At 38.8% G+C, this 21,308-nt stretch overlaps 2 protein-coding genes across 3 annotated transcripts; one reads left to right on the top strand and one right to left on the bottom strand.

Moving 5' to 3' along the window:
* Window positions 1-930: 930 nt before the first annotated feature.
* On the bottom strand, window positions 931-10,471 carry LOC116256013 (ATP-dependent zinc metalloprotease FTSH 7, chloroplastic-like). 2 transcript variants are annotated; one of them, XM_031632128.2, is made up of 13 exons: window positions 9,306-10,471; window positions 8,005-8,070; window positions 7,788-7,922; window positions 7,468-7,533; window positions 7,170-7,355; window positions 6,992-7,078; window positions 6,788-6,901; window positions 5,659-5,783; window positions 5,456-5,564; window positions 4,310-4,435; window positions 3,841-4,161; window positions 3,631-3,754; window positions 931-1,623 (listed from the first exon to the last, which is right to left on the bottom strand). In XM_031632128.2, the coding sequence occupies exons 1-13, from the start codon at window positions 10,188-10,190 to the stop codon at window positions 1,496-1,498; spliced, it is 2,472 nt and encodes an 823-aa protein (XP_031487988.1). In that variant the 5' UTR covers window positions 10,191-10,471; the 3' UTR covers window positions 931-1,495. The 2 variants fall into 2 exon arrangements, with proteins under 2 accessions (XP_031487988.1, XP_031487990.1); XM_031632130.2 differs by having other exon boundaries at window positions 7,788-7,919; window positions 9,306-10,470.
* Window positions 10,472-12,504: 2,033 nt separating this feature from the next.
* LOC116256859 (uncharacterized) lies at window positions 12,505-21,308 on the top strand. Its single transcript, XM_031633382.1, has 5 exons — window positions 12,505-13,282; window positions 13,976-14,091; window positions 19,199-19,442; window positions 19,546-20,727; window positions 20,803-21,308. The coding sequence occupies exons 1-5, from the start codon at window positions 12,746-12,748 to the stop codon at window positions 21,034-21,036; spliced, it is 2,313 nt and encodes a 770-aa protein (XP_031489242.1). The 5' UTR covers window positions 12,505-12,745; the 3' UTR covers window positions 21,037-21,308.

Genomic DNA, 21,308 nt, shown 5'->3' with positions numbered 1-21,308 from the left:
TTCCACACACGTGAATGTATAGGTTCCACATGCGTGAATGTATGTACCTTGGAGAGGATGAAGTATGCAACGTTGGTCTCCTATATAAGATGATGAGGAATCATGGAGATTTATGAAGAGGACAACTAAGTGATAGATTGTCCAGTTCATGACTAGTATGCAACGTTGGTCTCCTGTATAAGATGATGAGGAATCATGGAGATTTATGAAGAGGACAACTAACTGATAGATTGTCCTAGTTCATAACTCTTTTGTCTGAGAAACTGAAACTGCTAAAGAGGTTGGGTTAGAAATCCATCAAACCAAGAATCCCAACCAAATGTGAAAGTAAGTTGGGTCATTACGGTAAAAAGGAGGCAACGTGGCTGTTGACGGTTGATGTCGAGGGCCAGTGAACCCTGGCAGCAATACGGATTGCCAAATGCGGTGACTATGAAAACTGAAATGAAACTTGTCACTTGTTAACTGCCAAATCCGGTGACTGTGAAAACTGAAATGAAACTTCTGAGGAGTCAATGAGAAACACTTGCAGGCATCGATTTTGTTTTCGTTTTCTTCGAAGGCAAAATAGGCTTCCTTCTGATGACTTTCTAATTGGCACCTGTTTGAATCGGTAACGAGCTGATTCAATTCGAACCAGGCCGATTCCATCCCATCCGATATTAACAACACTGGTTTGCACCCTCGTGACCGAGGGAATTTGGCATGTCACTTTCAACCTTGCCAGTGAAATCACATATACTGAAAAGTGTCGTACAAATTGGAACTTTTGCTTAAAACAAGTCCCCCTACAATAGAGCCTTGGCCAGCTGCTTAACAATTTCACCAATGTCGTCCTCCAAATTTGTGAAGTTAAAGAACCAAAAGTTGATCATTTTGCCTGCAGTTTCTACTACTCGAACTTCATATGAACTTTCATAAAAAAAAAATTATAGTAGTGCCAGCTTCAATATATTGAATGATTGGACTTGATCTTAAAAATCAACTGAACAGTCAGAGTATGTACACTGGACATTCTTCGTACTATATAAGAACTTAAAAAGCGTCAAGTTGTATTGGACACCAGACTTTCCACTGGGTATCTCAAGGGATTTGTACAGTAACCAAATTTACAATCCATGGGAACTTACACAATTATTTTGTTTAATGTACATAACTGTATCAAGAGATCCATTATCCTGGTCAATCACCTAGCCACAGCCCTATCTTTGAAGCTCTAATATCTAGCATCTCCACTAGCCTTCAGTTCATCATGATCTAAGCCATTTTTGGACATCAATTTTGCCGAGCGCAGGCAGTTCTGTGTATCCGAAGCAGGAACTTTAGAAGGAACCAATGAAACAGGCAGACAATTATATTACTTGGTGTGTTACGACAAAACCCATCTCCAAAGCAGGCATCTGAAGATTTGCTAACCGGAGGCACTGCCTTTAGAAATAAAGTTTCAGAGGCTGGATCTTCAATGCTACGCATAGATCTAAACTCAAGCTACTAATTATCCAGATTCTGCAGGCAGAGGAAGAAGGCTTTGGTTGCTGCCTTTTATGAACAATGCCAGCTCTGCAGGGGGAACAACCAGCTTTAACCACTGTTCTAGTTCTTCTCCTTCCACCTTTTCATTTTCTGGTTGCATCAGAAATACAATTGGAATGATATAATCATCAATCACATTGCCTCAATAACTCAACCTCAAAATAAACAACTTTAGAGTTCCAGACACTGAAGAAAAACCATCACAAGTTTTATCGATTATATGAATGAGAGAAAGCATTAACCACCCTAAGTTCCTAACTAAACCTAACAACAATAGCATGGAGCAGGAATATCAACTGACAAACAAAAAGTAACAACCATCCAAGGATGAGTTAGTGAAGGCTATTAGTCAAATATACAAGGTGCTTTCCATGTTCACTTATGCACAGATGCAATCTCAGTTCCCAAGAGACAAACACGATGTTTCAAAAGGCTAATACAGCATAAAAAAATATCATAACAAACAATCAGTAAATAACATTTAAGTAAAAGAACAAATAGCAAATACTGGAGAAATGCTCCAAAAACAGAAACATGAGGCAGAATGGTAATGGAAATACTAAGAAAGGAGAAATACAGCAGCCTAAAGGGCAAAAATTCAGCTAGAAGATTATGGAGATTCCAATAAAAAAGACGAATATTTTAGTGCCATTTTATTTAATTAAAAAAACTAAAATATAAAAGAGTAAAACAGCTTAATAGAGGATTAAAAGATGGAAGCAGGAGAATCAAAATTTACAGGCACACAGTGGTTGCAGACTTGCAGGCTTGTAGCATCTCCAGAAAGAAGCCCCCCGTACATTGGGCAAAACTGCAAGTCTGCCACTAGAAGGGTTTTACCAGGTTAAGCTGCTTTGGCATGAAATATTGTAAACGAGTAGAAAGCTATAGTTGATTAAACCCTTTCCTACCAAAAAAGGTACTGGGGTAATTTTCTAATAGAAATTGTATTACCATCTAAAATCTTTTTAAATATGCTAAATAAATAGACATTCTTTGAGAACTGGGAATTTTATACACTTTAAAGGATATTCAAATGCATATACAAGCAAGGACAGTATTGTTGAGTTAGCTAGATCCAGTAGAAAGGAACTTAGGAACTGTCAAGTTTGCTAAATCCAGTTCAGACGACTTGGGAAAGTCATTTATCCTGCTAGACCATAAAATCAAACAGAGAAAGTCTTGCATAAGGTTCAGCTTTTGATGCATGGACAGTTGTTGCCATCAACTATTCACATAGACAAGAACAAGTTTACTAGTAAAGGACTATGAAGAGACCAAATAGAGACACTTTTTCCATGGGAAAAGAAAAATTGGGAAAATGGTGACAGTTTTGAGAGACAACAAAAATGGAGAACACTAACCAACTTTTTTTTGTTGAAGCACCAAAAAGGAATGTCTTTTCTTTAGATTTAGAAAACCAAGGATTTCCAAGAAAAGTTTTCATTAATTTATGTGCCTTTTAAAGTATGGTCGGAATATGGTAGAGTTTCTATGGCATTGATACTTTTCAAGATTTAGTGTTCTATGAAATCAGGATATATTTTGGTAGTTTTAAAATATCAAAGGGAAGTAATTAGTAAGGGACATAACAAAACACAAATATAAGTTTAAAAGGACACTTGGGAAGATGGACAGGGTGCATAAGCATAACGTTTGTTTCCTTTTTGTGATTAAAAAGAAAAGCTCCTAAGAACAACTTTGGATCCAAATATTCCTTGGTGCTTCACATTACCATGTGCTTTTTAACAAAAATTATGCAAAAGCAAAACATATCAGAATATGATTATAACTTTTCATAAGCTTCCACCATCAGTCATCTGAAATTCACAACATTGTCAAAAGTTTCATATTTCAACTTTTCTACAAAACTTATGCACTTTGCACTTTCTTCTTTCCAATTTTCGAGAAATATTATCATTTGAAGAAGAAAGATATCATCCAACTGAAATTCCGTAACACAAGCTAGTCTAACAACATAAACAAAATTTATTTCAACATTTTGTTTCTACCCTGGGTGCATCAACAATTCACATCAAAAGTAAAGCCAATGATTCACTTGAAAAGTACCCAAAATTTATTCACATTCTTTGTTACCTTCAAGTTGGGCCCCAAGTCCCTCTACCACACTAGGATTAGCACGCACAACAGAAAGTGCAACCTCCAACGCAGACTGCAGAAGTACTTTCACCTCCTTTTGAACAAGGTCTACCAAGTGGCCCTGCAATTTTAGTCTCTAGATTAGCCTGTTGTCAGATGGTTTACAGAACATAGAGGAAACACATACATAAGATGCAGTAATTAAACCTGATCCCTTGCCCAAGGAACAGCTCCTCCAGCATCATCGAGGCCACCACCAGACAATGTTGCCAGCGAAACTGGACCTATTGTTTGGTTTAGACCATATTCTGCGACTGCTTTATACGCCATGTCTGTTGCACGTCTTATATCATCTAGTGCACCCGTAGAGACACGACCTGAGAAAGCAACTTCTTCTGCAGCACGTCCTCCAAGAAGAGTAACTAAGCGGCCCCGTAGCTCATCAATGAAGAGCAAGTAGCGGTCTTCATTTGGAGGAGTGTAAGTAAAACCCAATGCCCCCCCTGATCTGGGCAATATGCTCAGTTTCTGATGAGAAACAAGCATTGAGAGCAAACTAATGTTTCAGTTTTTGAAGAAAACACATGCGAAGGATTTAAATAGAAATCTCCATGCATTGGACAGATCTGAGTCAGAGAACTCTCATAGAAAAGCACTAGTAGCCTTTACAAACTACCTCAACACGAGGCTGTCCTAGGAGCAAATTTGCGACAGCAGTACCGACAACAGCATGGCCAGCTTCATGCCTTGCAACAACGCCCTTCTCATTTCCTTGCAACTTTGCATGTTTCTTCTCTATTCCCTTTAGAAGATCAAGTCACAATGAGACTATTTATAAGAAACTGTTATATTCAAGCAGAATTCGTAATAACATAATGCTGACGCAGGAATCTAAAAGTTTTTCCTTTTCATGTAAAAGTACCTTCCTCGTCGATACATGTCTAATTTTACATGCCTAATTTTCTTAGCCACCCCTGAAATATATGGTCAGATTCTATTCAGATGTGGGTAGTACCAAATCCAACCAACTAGACAAATACACTGTAATTGGTTATGAATCCCAGTTTGGGTTCAAATATGGGTCTGACCATGAAAGGAATATGCAGGCTGCAAATAGAAGTTTGCACAAATAGACAATTGGGATATAACTAGGGTTGTCAGAAAAACATTCCCATGCATTGAGAAAAGAAAGGTGGGATGTGGCTTTATGCACTCCATCTGGAAGCTGTTCCAGTGAGGCCACGTCTCAGGATTAAACCTGAAAGGCGCAACGAAAGTTCATTAGAAGCCTACAGATTTTGTAGACAAAATCAGTAGGTTCTCCATATTGAACTGCATTTAACTTATTCAATAAAGAATTCAAATTCTTTTACCAAACCGACAAGTGGATAACACTTAAAGCTGACAACACTACAAATAAATTAGAATGCTTCTAATCTTCAACTGAGTTGGAAGTTTAAAGTCCTCCCTGTCTGCCTTCAATCATGAACTAGATGAATGGCCAACATCATCAGAATCAACTTACGCTGATTTTTCACATTATGTCAGCAAAAGAGGACATAAGCTAAAACATTGATTAATATGAAAAGCAGTATGTGTGACCAGATACTATTGCCACTGCAATATAAAACTAACATAAAAGCAGTGTATTGCCCAGATATTACAAAACTGCTACTACACATGCAAACTCTGTTGAGTACTTAGGGAAATACTAACAACATGGAGAATTTGACACCTCTCTTTAATCTTTCCATTCAAGTTGGATTAGAACCGCATATAAATTTAATTCAGACAGTGGATAAAAATAATAATAAGAACTTACAGCTATTAACCGTTCTACAGCTTTGATGAAATCAATTTTTTCCACAACAACTTTATTTAGTCGCCCAGCTAATAAAGCAGCCTCATTTACCAAGTTTGCAAGATCAGCCCTGAAAGAAGGCCAAATTGTAATATTAAAATCCACCAAAGTGTTTTTGCTTCAACAGGAAGATAATCAACTGAAAACCATAAATTAAACCAGACCCAGTGAAGCCAGTGGTTGCAGTAGCAATTTCACTCAAATCCACGTCATCGCTCAAAGGAAGTTCATTTTTAGTAACATGAACATTCAAAATGGCCTCTCTGCCAATTTTATCTGGAGTTTCCACCTAAAGAAGAATGGCAGTTATAAGTAACAGTTCACTGCAGTCTACAAAAAGCACATTGATCAATTAATTTTTATATGTCATTAATAAGGTGATCCATTTAATCATACAAACATTACAATGAAGATATCCAAAATTAAAAAAAAAAAATGATTTTTTTTAGTTACTGAATTTTTCATTACAGAGGTGAAAACAGAAAGAAACAAAATTTGAAGAAAAACATTAAGAAAAAAATATTCTGCACCAAAGCTTATAGCCTGGCCCCTAAAGGAGGTACCGCACAAAGGAATCTGAATAAAAGGAACTAAAACTTTACTTTGAAAACTTCATTGCAACGGAAATTTTGATGATAATATATAGGGATTTTGGAGTTCATGTCAAGCAAGTATGCTTTATGCCATTAAGGGCCAAAAAATTGTTCACAGGCTCGACAGTGAGGATCTTTATTATGAGAAAAGCAATTGGAAGGTATAACTACCTTCTTGCAAAAAATTTCCTTTTCTCTGTTTTCCAGTATGCGGATATTTATGATTAAATACACATTCACACATACTCAAACTACAACAACATAATATGCTGCTCTCTTCCTGTAGCCAAAAAATATATTGAAACACTTAGGACCCTGCAAGCAATTTTGCTGCAAATTGTTTAATGTCAAATTAAAACATTCTTTGATACATGGTCAGAAATAAAGTTTCACAACATGTGGATTGAAGCACTTTGGGCCTGGCAAGCACTCACCCTACTAATTGTTCAATGCCAAGATAGATCCGTTTTCATCTTCTAACATTTCCTGAAAATTGTACTTTTTTTGTCATGAAAGAACAGTTAAAGTCAGACCTTTCTTATTACTTTTTTCAAATTCAGTCTCATTTTTCATCATCTTTAAATTCTCATCGCTATGGCTTTTACAAGATTGTCCCAATGTAGTGAACTGCATGCATATTGTCCCAATGTAGTGAACTACATGCATAGGTAGTATTCAGGAGAAATGTACAGAAAGATACCAAAACTACGCGATCAAATCTTCCAGGCCGTCGAAGAGCAGGGTCCAGGACATCAGATCGATTTGTCGCTCCAAGAACAATCACAGCTGAGTTGCTATCAAAACCATCCATTTCCTGGAAGCATCAATTCAAATGCATTAATTTTGAAGAATTAAATTATAGTCAACTGTGATAAAAAATATGAGTTTCCCAAAGAATTCTCACAGTCAACAACTGGTTCAGTGTCTGCTCACGCTCATCATTACTAACGATACGGAATCGTCCATCACGACTCTTAGCCACTGCATCAATCTGAATATCGAAATAAAATTAAAAAATCTCTCAGGCTTTCAGCAATAAACTTCCTAAGAGAATAACTTATTTATTGTAGTCAGTCTGCTACCTCATCTATGAAAATAATTGACGGTGCCTCTTTCTTTGCCCTTGCAAAAAGGTCTCTCACACGAGATGCACCCATGCCAACATATAGTTCCACAAACTCACTTGCAGAACAGCTGAAGAACGGAACTTCAGCTTCACCAGCTACAGCTTTTGCCAGCAAAGTCTTGCCTGTCCCAGGCAGGCCTACCTGTATCCATAATTAATCATACAGTAGAGTTAACTTTCTAAACTTGCCTAGATGCACTGAGATGAATTAAGCTAGGGTTTCTTTTCCCTCCACTAAATGAAAGAACACTCACCAACAGAACTCCACGAGGAGGTCTGGCACCTAGCCTTATGTACCTGTCCGGGTTCCTCAAGAATTCCTAGAAACGTCGGCATGAGAAACTGATCTTAGTCACCAATCATCTTTCATTAATTCACTGAAACAATGTTATTCATTATATACACACTGAAGAAAAGAACTTCTAAGATATAAAGAAGTACTAAGTGCTGAAGCTTTCGACTAAGCACAAGCCTCTACAGCTAGTTTCCTTTTGAAGTCCCTTGATCAAACACATGAACCATTTTGCTATATCTTTACTATATCAGACAAGGCTGAAAACAATATCATGCATACCACAATCTCCTCAAGTTCTTCCTTTGCCTCGTCAACTCCAGCAACATCAGCAAATGTGACTGTATCCCCTTGGTCTGACACTTTTGCCCCACCAGGACCCCCAGTTTTACGATTTCGTATCTGGCCTGCTGTCTGCTACAATAGCATAAATTCTTGCATCAGAAAACTATAAATTTCCAAATACACCTTAAGTTACAGGGAAGATTTTCATAAGCACCTGGGAGAAGTTCATTGGGAAACGGTGGAGCAGGCCTGCAAGTAATGCAACATAGAAGACGGCAATCTGCAAAACAAAGGCAGAAATTTAAAATGCAGATAAAGAACAAATTCTTCAGATCATTTCAACATCCATGAGGAGCCAAGATCATTCTTAAAGTTCAAAAGGCACTCATGATCAGCAAGCCACACTTATGAAATAGTCTTCTGCATAATGTTTTCAACTATGAGAACTGCTAATGTGTGTGACCAATATATATATATATATATATATATATATATATATATATATATATATATATACATACACACACACACAACATGACCATTCCTGTCAAGAAGCACAGGTACACTGAGAACAAGAACTTTGTCATTGTACGAATGTGAAGAAATGGAAAGCCTGATGATACTTACATTGACTACCAAACCTGGACTGCACAACCACTTCTAAGTGCTAATAATAGAAACTAAAGAACTTCCTGCACGACACTAAAAATGTTCAACCATGACCCATTTTAAACAACAACAAGTACTTTAATAGATTTTGTCTATTGTTGGTCAAAGGGAGACCAGTATTCAAGCTAGCTTGTGAGGTACGTAAAGAAAAGTTGGTAAACAGTCAGCACTCAACACCCTATAACTACAAACGATTCAAAGAACTGAAGCCGTCCAATTGAAAAGGGTGGCACACTAGATCATCTGTGATCCTGAGAAAAAAAAAATGTAAGCGTCACTTAGTTCTTCCTCCTTAAATACTTACCATTTATACCGGGACACCATGACCCTTGAGAATGATTAAGCTGCTTTCTAAGTGCATATACTTTCAATAGCATTCGGTACTTCATAACTTAGACCGAAATTGTTGCAGTTCAGTAACATTTCGAAAGAACTAATATTAAAAGAGGACACACGCATAGGCATTCAAAGAAGAGAAATACTTGCTATTGGCCATTAATTTTCTTCAAGGAATAGATGGTTTAACTGTGCACCAGATGGTGACTTACAATTTCACAGTCATCGGCAGCTTTTTAACATTTGAGCACTAGAGCACGTTCCAAAACAAACAAAAAGTTCATTTTGTGTTCTCGATTGGCATGCATTTGATTATCATTCACGAAACAATGTTAATCACAACACCGTGTAGGAATCAAAAGAAGATGACTTCAGACAATAAAAAAGGGAAATCAACATCTAGCAAGACTGAAAACAATTGGTAGTGGCATGTACATATTCCAATTTGAAACACCGAGGGGCACAATTTTATTAATAAGAAAGACAAAAGGGCTATAAGAAAGCCCTTACCATTGCAGAATTAAAGAATCCACCCGACCGCTTATCCGGCGACCCGAATTCGACATCATTTTCCAACATCTTGTCGTAAGGCGTCTTGATATCACTTGGGCGAGTGGTGGTGTACACTATCCGCTTCGTCGGGGATACCATCCTGACTAAGGCCTCAGTATCTCTCACCCTGCTATCGACTTCTCCTTCAGGAGCTGCTGCGTCGGACTTCAACCGGAACATGATGTGCACTCCATCCACCTCCACCTTCTGCACCAGGTTGTTGTTGATCCTACTAAGGAATTCACTGAACGGGACGCTCACATGCGAGGTCGGAACCCTCGGCTCCGACCCCGGGAGAGGAATTCCGGGACGAAGCAGTCTCATGATGAACATCACAATTCCCAACTGTAAGAGCAAGATACCGATCTCCTGGGCCTGAATCAACGGCCGCCATTCCCACCTCCGCCCCCGCCACCAAGCGCTCCTCCCCTGTTTTTCCCGCCGCGACGAACTCACTGGCTTGTCCTCGCCCTTGCTGTCGTTGCCTCCTGCCGGTGCCTTCTTCAGCCCGAGCTTCCCGTCTTTCTTCTCGCCAGCCGCGGCTGTCGAGTCACCGTCCTTTCCTCCGTTTGCCTGGGCGCTCGTTCCGCCTCTCCATCGCGGCCCGATGAGAAACCTGCCCCAAACATCCACGCCATCTCCGACCCTCGAGATCCTAATCTGCTTCGAAAGTAAAACCGGGGACAAGCACCGGAGATTTCCACGACACCTTGCCGGAGCCGGAACCCTCCGCGCGGATGGCAGGACCCTCGACCGGCTGAGTTCCAACGAGAGCCCTGATTTCCTGAATTGCTTCGCCCAACTGCTCGGATTCGCGGATTGCACGGATCCGATGGTCGACATTAATAAATGGGACACAACTCCACTCTTCGGAAAGCGAATGAATACAACAAGCTATAAATAGATTGGCGATTATACAAGGAAGAGTGAATGAACTTTAAAAAAAATCCAAAATTTTCCGTCTGCGGATTACATGGATAAGAAGAAGAAGATCAAGAGGAGGAAGGAGAAAGAAGGCGAGACGACCCGGGTTCGTCAGTGTGACTGGTTCGGAGATGATGGTCGGAAACCAGAAGCAGGCTTTATCCCTTCGTGAAAATTGACGAATATAGCCTCTTTTCTTTTTGAACGTTCGTTGAGGCCTTTGGGTTTGGTGGGAAACGGGATAAATATACATACTTCCACCCTTCGTTGAGAAGAGAACAAAAAAAAAAATGAAGTAGCACGTATTTTGTTTTTCTTTTCTTTTCTGCGTCAAGTTGTCTGCTGTCTCCAGCACAGCTTAAGAAGGAATATCAGGCAATCTTTTTCCTTTTTACATTGCTTATTCTCTCAGGTTGTAATAAAAAAAAAAAATCTACGAAATAATATGTGCATTCAGCTTCTGGGCTAGCGGTTGGATGACACAAAAAAATATATAGTTTTTTTAATCAAAAATTTGTTAAAACTTGTATTTTAGGCAAACTTGTTTTATGTTTTTGGGCTGACGACACAACATGTAGGATGTTAGGTTAAGTCATTCACACTCTTTTTAAAATGTTATTTTGTTGACTTGTGTTTCTTAGTAAACCTGGTTTTCAATGTCATCATCAAAATACACCTAAAATGGTGTTGTGAATGTCTTTTGTATCTAGAACACGATTTTGTGATACTGATCAAGCACATGTTTGACAATATAAACAATATCACAATAGCAACATACATCTTTACGTGTATGACTATGCCCCAATCTATGGTAGGTACATGAAACAATATATTATTATTTCCATTGCCAAACGACCGGTTAAATTTATCTCCACTACAACTGTTCGTCTACCCAAATGGTTTATTAATATGATCCAAACTTGATAGATATCACGAGAACTGGATGACTCACAACCAAACATGAGATCACCCAATAAACAGCGCAACATATTGCTTTAGACCCAACCTTGGTGCATCTTTTTAAAATGCGCGCGCATGCGATTAATGGCTTTGAGGCATGAATTGCAAATTTTGTATCTTAAACTCACTCAACAGTTTGAAACGTCGCCTTCTTTTTTAAACTCGATACCTACGGGTTAGAGCATGACATAGATGTTCATTGCAAAGTTGCCAACCCTTGCTTTTGTCTGCAATGTTGATTTATAAAATTCAAACACATGGCTTTGTTTAACCTCAGGGCTCGTATTCTCATCGTATACGAGCAAATATGCGGAAACTGAAACTGGTTATGACTAAACATGAACATTAAAAACATAATTAGATATTCAGATGCCCTAATAAAATAATAGTCAAAATTTTGATAAATGAAATATTTGATCACGTCATCAATAACAACTACCAGGTGGCCATGGTTGCCCATGACAACATATCATTGGCCATGTAGACTTGGAAGTTGGGATGGATCCATCTCTTATTATCACTTATTTGTCTAGAACATGAACTCGATCGGACTACTATGAGATTTGAGATTGAATCTGAAACCTGGCGGTGCCATAATCTGAAACTGTATACTGAGCGCGAAACTGATTAATATATGGACCGGTGGTACTCACTTAGTGAGTGAGGGGCACATAAAACAAGAGCAGCCCAAGTTTAATGGTTGGAGTTGGAGGATATTCGTCATATAGTAGTAGATAGATGACGACATGTGTGAACGAGCGCTCTCCGATTTTTTGATGTTAAAGATGGCTGGCTGCATATCACACAACTAAATACCCGAAAAAAGCTGGATTAAGATCGCATACGCAGCAGCGTTGACATGTCGAGTACGAGTCATTTGCTACCGAACATCAGGCGATTGTAGAACTTCGCATATATTTAAAAGGATATATATATATATATATATTTGTTTTAAAGAAAAGAAACTTAAATAGATTTATATAGTTTTTAATCGAGGAAGGAAGCAATAAACATTATCCGTCACACTACGTGGCGGCTCTTTTTCTCCATCGCAGCCCGATTCCTGTCTGCTGCCACGCGTTGGAGAAGGGTGGTTGCCGTTGCGGAGCCCACCTATCACCGCACCATCATCCATGCAATCGGCACCCACCGTACATTGGACGGTGGGGGTGGAACAGTGACGTGGACGGACGCCAAACAATTTTAAGATGCAGCTCATAAAGCGGAGACGGATCCGGTCCGTCGCTTATATTATATAAGCGGGCCTCCCCCGGCCGGGGCGTCGCGTGGCCATTTCCTCCCGATCTATGCGTCTTCCCCTGCGTGTTTAGGGTTTCATCGTTCCCCGCGAGATCGAAGGGATCTCCGGCCGGTACAGGTTGTCCTGCAGTGTTTCGTCTCCCGCTCAGATCTCTTGGTTGCTTTCTGCACTTTTGGTATTCGTGAGCCTCTGATCGGATACAACTGTCAGGGCTTTTGAGGCCGATCGATCGCGTGTCTTTGGTGTATCGGGGATGGCGTCGAATGGGGAAGAAGATCGATCGAGGGCCGACGGTTCTCATCTCGAGAACAAGACGACGGAAGAAGGAGATCGTTTTACTGGGACATCTTCTGGCGAGTCGAGTGCCGACTTGAATGATACGGGTGGATCTCCTGGAGAAGATGCTTGTGGATCGTACTTGGCTCCTTGTTCTCACGCAGTTTCAGAAAATCTATCATCATCGTCATCGTCTTCTTCTTCTGGCGTGAGTCCCAGGATAGGGTTTTCAGCTTCTTCCTCAGCATCTTCTGCCGTGGGAAGTGCTTCCAGTTCAGGGGCTTATAGAGACCTTAGCCTTGCGGAGAGGCTGGCAAATATTCTTGGCAATTCTGGTGAAGGAGATTTGTTGTTTCGGCTGGACAGCGCTGGACGCAAGATACTGCAGTGGCTCCAAGCTTTGGATCAGCAGACAATAGGTGGTTGTCGAGCAGATGAGAGGCTGAAGCCATTGTTTAAGCTGAATGTTTCTGGTGGGGTGGTGGAGGATCGCCTCCTTGCTCATCTGAGACAGGTCAGTTATATTCTTATTTCTGTCCACAGTTGGACTTGTTACGTTGCGCTAAATGTCTTAGCTATCATCATCTCCCATAGTTGATAATAGCTGATTGTTGGGAGACAAACTGTCAAGACGAACAGGACAAAAAAAAAAGAAGGAAAAAAAAAGAAAAAGAAAAAAAATGTCTGGACAATTAGAAACTAAAATTTGGTACGTACAGCTGTCGGCATTAAATCCTATCGTTGATGCCTATATTTTCTGGAAGATTCTGAACGTGGATCTAAGCTTCCGTTGTCTTTATATTTCGTGCTCAATTTTAGATTAATTTTTGAATGCACTGTTACAACGATCCTTAAAAAAGAAGTCAACACATGGATGAATACCAAATGCATCAATGCCTCTCCTTTTGTAGAATGGCCGGTGTCACTATTTATCCGTATGTACTTGTTTGGCTACTGTCTGTGCTAATTTACTTTCACCATATGCATCAAACCCAAAGAATACTTATTTCTAATTCCAAATGTCAATGTCATATGTGATCAATTATGTGCCTAAAATTCATATCCAATGAGTGGTGAAATCTTTTCAGGTTTGAGTTCCTAAGATCTTTGTTGTTCAACATGTTCTATATCGGTTCTCATATGATTCCTTCTTTTTTAGTTTGCCAAATTGTAATATTTGACATTATTTTCTGGAATCCCTTGGCAGCATTTTGAGGTTTCAGAGGTTAATAAGCTGGCTCGGTGTTTGTGTGTTCCTTTGGCATCCGTTCGTGTTGGAAAAGTTATTAAGCAAGGGCCTTTATTATGCCCAACGGCTACAAGGTACTTCATACAGATGATTATTGTTTTTTTTTTTTTGGGCGTTAACGGAGCTTTTCCATGACAACACCATTGTAATTTAGATCCTTCTTGTCATGGAATATCTTCTTAGACAGGTTGTTGAATGTTCTCTATTTTCATTTACAGCATTGAAAATTATTTCATCTGCTGTTATTGCTTCTTAATATTACACGCTAAATCCATTTTGCTTTTGTTTTTCTAAACAGTTGTTCTTCTTTCTGTTATGTGATGTTCCGTTTCTGGCTATTATACTACTACTAGACAACCTGCCTTTTTTTTTTTTTTTAAATTGGCAATTATGGAGTGAGTGATTCATATTGTTGTGCAGTTTGTCACTTTTATCTTTCCCATTTACTCCATACTTGATGTTGAGACTGCTTGCTTGCTCTCTTTCTCTCCGTCTCTCCTTCCGTGCATATATGTGGACAGGCTCACACATCTGCACCCCACACGCGTGCGCGTGTGTAATGTGCTTTATTACCTATTCTGATTCTGATATTCTGAATAGAGTATCAGCCAGTATGTTGAAAGTCATTTGCAAACTGATTTTGTTATCAATATCAACGTTACTCTGATGAGGGTTTGATGGTGACGGTTACCTTGATGAAAAGCTTGTAAATGAAGTTTTGCATACTTAAATGCTGACTGCAGGCAATGTCTAAAAAATTTGGATCTGGGAATGATTAATCAGGCTTCTCACTTCTCATCATCCATTCAATTCGGTAACAAATTAGTTATTTTTACTATTGCAAATAAAGCTTCATGAAAGATAAATATATAATAAAGGCATTTTTTTAGGCATTACTTGGCAATTCCATTGTATCTTGCATATGTATGTGCACATGCATCACGATGCAACACTATGTTAGGCTGGTAGTTCACTAAATTTAAAATGTTTATGTTTTGTAGTCATAATGATATGTAGTGGTTGGGCTTATAGGGATGGTTTTTTTAACTACTTTTCTTTGCCATGTGTGATATTTCTCTACCTCCTTTCCTGTGAGTACCTTTAAATTGGATGGCATAATGACTCTCTATCTGTCTTGCTTGAAGGAATTGGTATTCCGTGCTCCAAGATTGAATCATGAATTGTGACTATACAAAGAAGCACTTTCTGAGAATGGTATCAGACTAGGGCAGACAAACTACTTTGGTGTCTGCAGTTCATGACTTGTCCATTTGCTGACCAAGTAAAGGTCCTTTTATTTTTATTCTCAAAATACAAACAAATGCTTTTATATTTTTTTTTGACATAGAGAAAAATAGACAATTTAGTTGACACAAAGGCCACCGATGTATTGTTGATTTCTTTTATTATACTTTAAACTTAGTTATTTGCTATTACGAATTCAGAAAATGGCTTCTTTTTCTTCTGTGTGTGCACACACTGTGTGCCATCCTTTTTTATTCTTAAAAAGAAATGGTTGCTGCCATAGAATTTGTAGTTGAAAGTTCAAACATGCTTTGTTTGGGTAAGTGACCTGAGTTGGACCAAAACTTCCGAAATTGCTGATGAATCTCCCACTTTCATGTCTAAGGGTGACCTTTAATCAAGAGATGAACTAACAGATCACAACAGTTTGTTTGTCTAAAACATTTACTTTGGTCGTCTAATATGTATTCTCACATACTTTAGACAATCTAAGCGTATCTTACCTGTTTATTAGATTAATAAAACTGAAAAATATGTTGCTCAAATTATTGATCAAGGTGCAATTATAAAGAGCAAGAAATGTTACTTTAATGCTTTAATGCAGATCGACCCAAGGTTATCCTGTCAAAATAAATGTGTAATTGATGACCCATGTCATATATGATCGATTTGCTTGACAAATTTGCTTTTTAAGTTTTACTTGCTGTATTTGCATCCTTCATGGTACTATGATACTATGATTCAGAAATATTTTTTTGATAGGCTTCCTGAAATTGGATGACTATGAGTTCTTTCCTATATTTTGATGGTTGAAATCTTGCATATTCTGGCTAATTGTTTGAGAGAGGTGTAAGAATTATATCTGTAGCATATGCAGTAGCAGAATTAATTCTGGAACTTGAAAATAGTCTCTTTTTGTAAAGTGATTTTTCATTGACTTTTCTTAGTTATTAATAATTCAGCTCGATACCTTTATTGCCAATTTGTGTATCATATGGTATGAAGGGTTTTTGCATTAAGTATTCACTGCTATTTGCGTTTGTAATTTGCTCTTTCTAGATTGAAACCGTGCACCATTTGAGTTTAATGTTAAATTCCTTGGCTGGATGGTATGTCCTGTATCTACACATTTTTACTAGGAGTTGCAGGATTATATTGTCGGCTTATTGGTGGTGGCACTGTTTAGATCTCCAAATAAAACTATTTCTCATTTGTAGGTAAAATGGGCGTCTGTGATGTGTATTATGAACTCTGAGTTAAGGGAAAGCAAAGGTAGTTTCTTTCATGTCCCTGTAGTTCATGGTTTTATTGTTCTTGTCCATCCCATATTTCTGATACCGTTTACTATGTTATTCTTCAGTACACCTCGTTTGCTAATCCTTTACTCTGCGTGTTACCACATCATCTCCAAAAAATCTATAACAGGTTTTGTGTGGTTTCATGGCATTAGCAGAGTTCGAAGAATTATACCTTAATCTTGAAAAGTACCTTGTGTATGTCACAGTATGGAAAGTTTTTTTATAAGAGGATATATTTAATGTAGTTGGTCCAGTTATTTGATTGTGCTTTTTATCTTTAATAATTGATTGATACTGTTCATATTATGTTTTTAAATGGATGAGAAATGATAATATGCTAAACTACTCATTATGTTCAAGTGCTATTAGATGTATCTGTTGCTATGGCATGGTTGTCTTGAAATTTATGATGTTTGGCCTTTCTGATGCAATATCTACAATGATTTTTTTTTCTGAATTTTGATTTTATTGTCTTTGCAGATAATAGAGCTTGTAATTTTTCTTTTGTTTCTAGTTTGGGATTATTGAGATGATGCACTAGGTTTTCAAGTGGCTTAGAATTATGAAGAGCTCGTAACACCTGGTTGGGTTTGTCGTTTGTCATTACATAGTCTAGAATAGACAATTTTTAATTGGTCACTTTTCTCTTCACCACCTTTGTAAGGTTTTGAATTCAGTCTTCATCTTTATGTTTGTGCCAAGTGCATTCCGCTGGATGTCCTGGTGATGCCCATGCATCATTTACTCCACCTACTGGTCCAAAATCATAGAGAGGAGGAAATATTGCATGTCTATCAGTTTTACAAGTTAATGCACGCAACACCACCTTCAGTACCTGAAGGACAACGGGACGGTCAGAAAGCTCTGAGTGCAAAATATCGCAATGTGGTAGAGTTTTTTCTGCTTTAACTATACTGGTACATAAAATTGTTCAACTACAAATTGTGAATCAAACTCAGGTGAAGATGCACTATATTAAAGGAAGTTTATTGTAAACTACATGGGAAATAGGTGGTTCAGAATGAGAGAACGTCAGAATGATTTGATGCTATTCTCCTCATTTCCCAGCTTAACTTGATTATCTTTGTAAAACCATTCAATTAATTATCTCTGTAAAAATAACCTGTTGTCCTTTGGAGGTGGAGGCATCTTTAGTAGCAAACAGCAACCACTTTTGAGCTTGTGTGCTTACCACATAATAAGTGTATATGTGTACTAGTGTGAACCATTTTAGTCTCTGAGTTAACATAAACTCGGAGGAAAATGATTCTGATGGATTTTTCCTGTTTAAGCTGTAAGCCTATATTTTGATTATTGAAAGGAATAAATTCATTAGGACAGAAATCGACCTATTCAAAGGAGAGTGCAACTGATTAATGTTTCGCTGCATGAGAAACAAAATTTTCCATTATAGTTTCCAACAGAAAACTAAAGAAAGCATAAGAATAAGTATAGAGTATTATGACTTTTTAGGTTGTATTTACCGCTTCTCAACATTTTGTGGTGTTATCCTCTTGCGGTTCATGAACTGCTGCTAGAAGATCATATTTGTGAGGGACAGGATGTTCAGCTTGTCAAAATTTATCTGCATTCCTGTATCTAAATGATGGCTTCTGTCTCTCCCACTTGTTTTACATTACATGCTTGGGCATGCCTGTCTTATACCTTTATTTCGGTACTATTTAAGCTTTTGCTCCATCTTCAATATTTGGATTTAATTGCTCTTAAAGGGTGCATTTTTTTGCTTCATTGTTCTTTTTCTGATATCTACTTGTGCAAGTACCGTCCATGAGACCAACTAATTCTTGACCAGTCAGCTGGCTAGTCCATTCAAATTGTCCCAGCAAACAGGGGGCTGGGACTAGCCTGCTAACACCTGGCTTGACTAGGAGAGTGGTTGGACTGATGAGTTGCTAGTTTGACTTAGAAACACTTATGGAACTTAAGTGGTATCCATGAAGATAGATGCCTCTCTTTTAAATGCTAAAGATGAGCATATGGCATTGCTGCTGTAGACCACTCCTAGATTTCTATTATCTAGCAATTGATGATGCATATTCTGTTTGCATGGTGGGATCATAAACATTGACATGGGAAACACATGATCAAGTGAGGATGTGGCGATAATCCTAATTTTTATGTTTGTTGTTTGGTAGCAGTTCCTCAGTGAGGTTTTTCTTGTTTTTTTTCTTTTTTCAAGTTATAGGTTTTCTTTGGAAAATATACAAAAAATCTATGGTTTTTGAAACAGGGAAAGTTGTAAAAATAACAAAATAATTGCATAATATAATGCTTTCATTTTATATTCTTGAAACTCATATTGATTTGTTGGCTTGACAGATTGCGTGCTCCATATTAGCTACGGTGATTTTAGATTGTTCATTTACTTTTCCACAAATTATTGATAGTACTCCTGTTGCTTAAATCCATTTTTCTGCTCGATTCGCACGTGTTGTTTCTTTTCTTCCTCAAAAACCAGTTTTCAATTTGATCCAGGCAACTTGTTTATGTTGTTTGTTTTTCTCTTCTGCAACATGCATGACTCTTAAGAAAAAATCAGTTTTCATTTTGATTCGAGATATTTGTACTTTTTTGTTTTGGTTTATAGATGTCTGGTTTTGATGCTTCTTTTCTGCAGGGGGCATTTGAAGCTGACCCTCTTGCCTTCTTCTGATTTTCGCCTTTCATTTGTTGGAGATGATGGCTGTGAGGAGAGGCTAGCATTATTCAGCTCGTATGATGAGAGCTTCAAGATAACAATCGATTTAATTTCTGCTGATGCATCCGGCAGGTCATTCTTGGTCCAGGTTCTAAACAAAGCTGTGTTGTATTACTGGCTATCAGAGAAATCAATGACTGTTGGAACTGAGCTACTTGAGAAGGTTTTTAATCAATTTGATTTCCAGTTTTCGAACTTATGAAGGCAGATTTATCTGATCATTTTCTAACACCAGTGTGTCTTCTGTGTCCTATTTTGGATGACAGATGAAGGATCTGGTGGAACAAAAACCTTCTCTATCTCAGCTTACTGGGATCAGTGAGTTAAGACTGGAGTCCCTTGGCGATTATGTGCGTTCATATCTCCTTCAGTCTGCAACCACTGTGCATGCAATTCCTGTTACAAATTCCTCAACCGCAAACACATCAGCCTCTTTGTGCCAAGGCGAGAATATTCTACCATCTGTGAGGCAATCGGCTCGCTCTAGACTTGTCGTTTCTCAGTCTTCAAAGATGCATTCACTCCATCAAGGGAGTTTAAGCCCAAGAACTAGTGCATTCAAGGAAGGACTGTCCAGGACCATATCCTTGTCCAGATTGGGTTGTACTTTTAAGGATAAGTTAAGGCGAAGACCAGAAGGCCAGCATAACCTCTTGGGTAATGATGCTCACCTGGTGTCATCTGGTCTCCCGTTGGATTGTGTGCGGACTCGTGCTTCTGATGTTGAAAATGAAAATGGTAACAACAAAGACAGCATTGGGAATGCGACAACCTGCAATAATCACTGTTTGCCGATGCTCAATCTCCCAGGGAAGTTGCAGATGTCAGATTCATTGCGCTCATCTGTGATGTCATTGGACCCATTGCCGGATCTCCTTTCTTTGCCTGATATCCGCCCCTTGAATTCATTCTCTCCTTGCTACTGCTGGTGTCCCCCACTCCCATCTACCCTTCAATTCACTGCCGTACCACCTCCTCTACCATCCATGGCCACTGATTCTTCCGAGTCACCCTTGTCATCCATTTTGTCTTCTGGGAACTCAAGTGCACTTATGCCATCCAATGGCGCCCTAGACATAGGGAAGAAGTCAGAATTTCCAGACTTCTTTTCAGACCCACTCGTTCGGATGCCACTTCCTGTTTCCTCATTCATTCCTTTGCCATGTTCGCAGCAAATACCTTCATTTACATCATTCATTTCTGATCCGATCGTGCACATTCCAGTTATTGACGTCTGCTCTTCTGGTCAAGTCTACCTTGTAAGTGCAGGGCCATCAATACCAACAACCATTTCTCCACTGCTTCCCAACCTTGTTAATAAACTCATTCCAGATGCTGAATCTGAAGTGGAGAAGGGCGCTAGAGAAACTTTGAGGATGCTCATCAGTTCATCGCAGACTGTACCAGACTTCTTGGCAGGCGTTGATGAGAATCTTTTGCTCATTCATGTGAGTAGTTATACGTTGGTTAGTTTTCCCGTCGTTCACCTCCGTGTTTTCATTTTTAACTTTTAAGGTTAACAGGACAAGAAACAGGGAGCAATGGTTGGTGGAAGCCGGGGAATCTACAGTGGTTTCTCTAACGTGGACGTGTCGGTATGTGGTACTTCTGATAGATGTAATGGCTTGCTTCCAGAAGCAACTGGTAATGATGGGTGTGCGAATAAGGAATCAAGAAAGCTTCAAGATGAAGTGGAGCATTGTAATGATGGCGGGGAGCCTATGGTCTCCGAGGCCCGGGGTGAAGAAAGATTGTGATGAAGCATTTGGTAGTAGTCTTCAATTGTTTTTGTATCATATAGTAATTGTCTGCTCTATTTAGTCATTGCTGCGAGAAATGTAGATATATGCAGCCTTTGACTCTAAGACAGAGCACGGCATTGTGCATCCCTGCTATGGTGGTCATGGTTTCCGTGTGAATCATTGGAGATCAGCAGATTTTTGCTTGCTGCTATTCTTTGTAAGAAAAGCATTGTATATTTGTGTAAGCTGGTATATAGTGTATTTTCTAGGGATTTCCTAGGCCTAGA

The sequence above is a fragment of the Nymphaea colorata genome, chromosome 6, assembly GCF_008831285.2.
Source record: "Nymphaea colorata isolate Beijing-Zhang1983 chromosome 6, ASM883128v2, whole genome shotgun sequence".
In the NCBI taxonomy this organism is placed as follows: Eukaryota; Viridiplantae; Streptophyta; class Magnoliopsida; order Nymphaeales; family Nymphaeaceae; genus Nymphaea; species Nymphaea colorata.
This window is presented reverse-complemented; position numbering and strand designations above follow the sequence as displayed.

Bases quoted from the DNA above. Each gene is read 5' to 3' on its own strand.
- LOC116256013 (XM_031632128.2), bottom strand. From the start codon at position 10,190: ATGTCGACCATCGGATCCGTGCAATCCGCGAATCCGAGCAGTTGGGCG. The intron at 8,071-9,305 runs GTAAGGGCTTTC...TTTGTTTTGCAG, and splicing joins GATTCTTTAATTCTGCAATG to ATTGCCGTCTTCTATGTTGC. The intron at 7,923-8,004 runs GTGCTTATGAAA...ATGCTATTGTAG, and splicing joins TCCCAATGAACTTCTCCCAG to CAGACAGCAGGCCAGATACG.
- LOC116256859 (XM_031633382.1), top strand. From the start codon at position 12,746: ATGGCGTCGAATGGGGAAGAAGATCGATCGAGGGCCGACGGTTCTCAT. The intron at 14,092-19,198 runs GTACTTCATACA...TCTTTTCTGCAG, and splicing joins TTATGCCCAACGGCTACAAG to GGGGCATTTGAAGCTGACCC. The intron at 19,443-19,545 runs GTTTTTAATCAA...TTTGGATGACAG, and splicing joins GAACTGAGCTACTTGAGAAG to ATGAAGGATCTGGTGGAACA.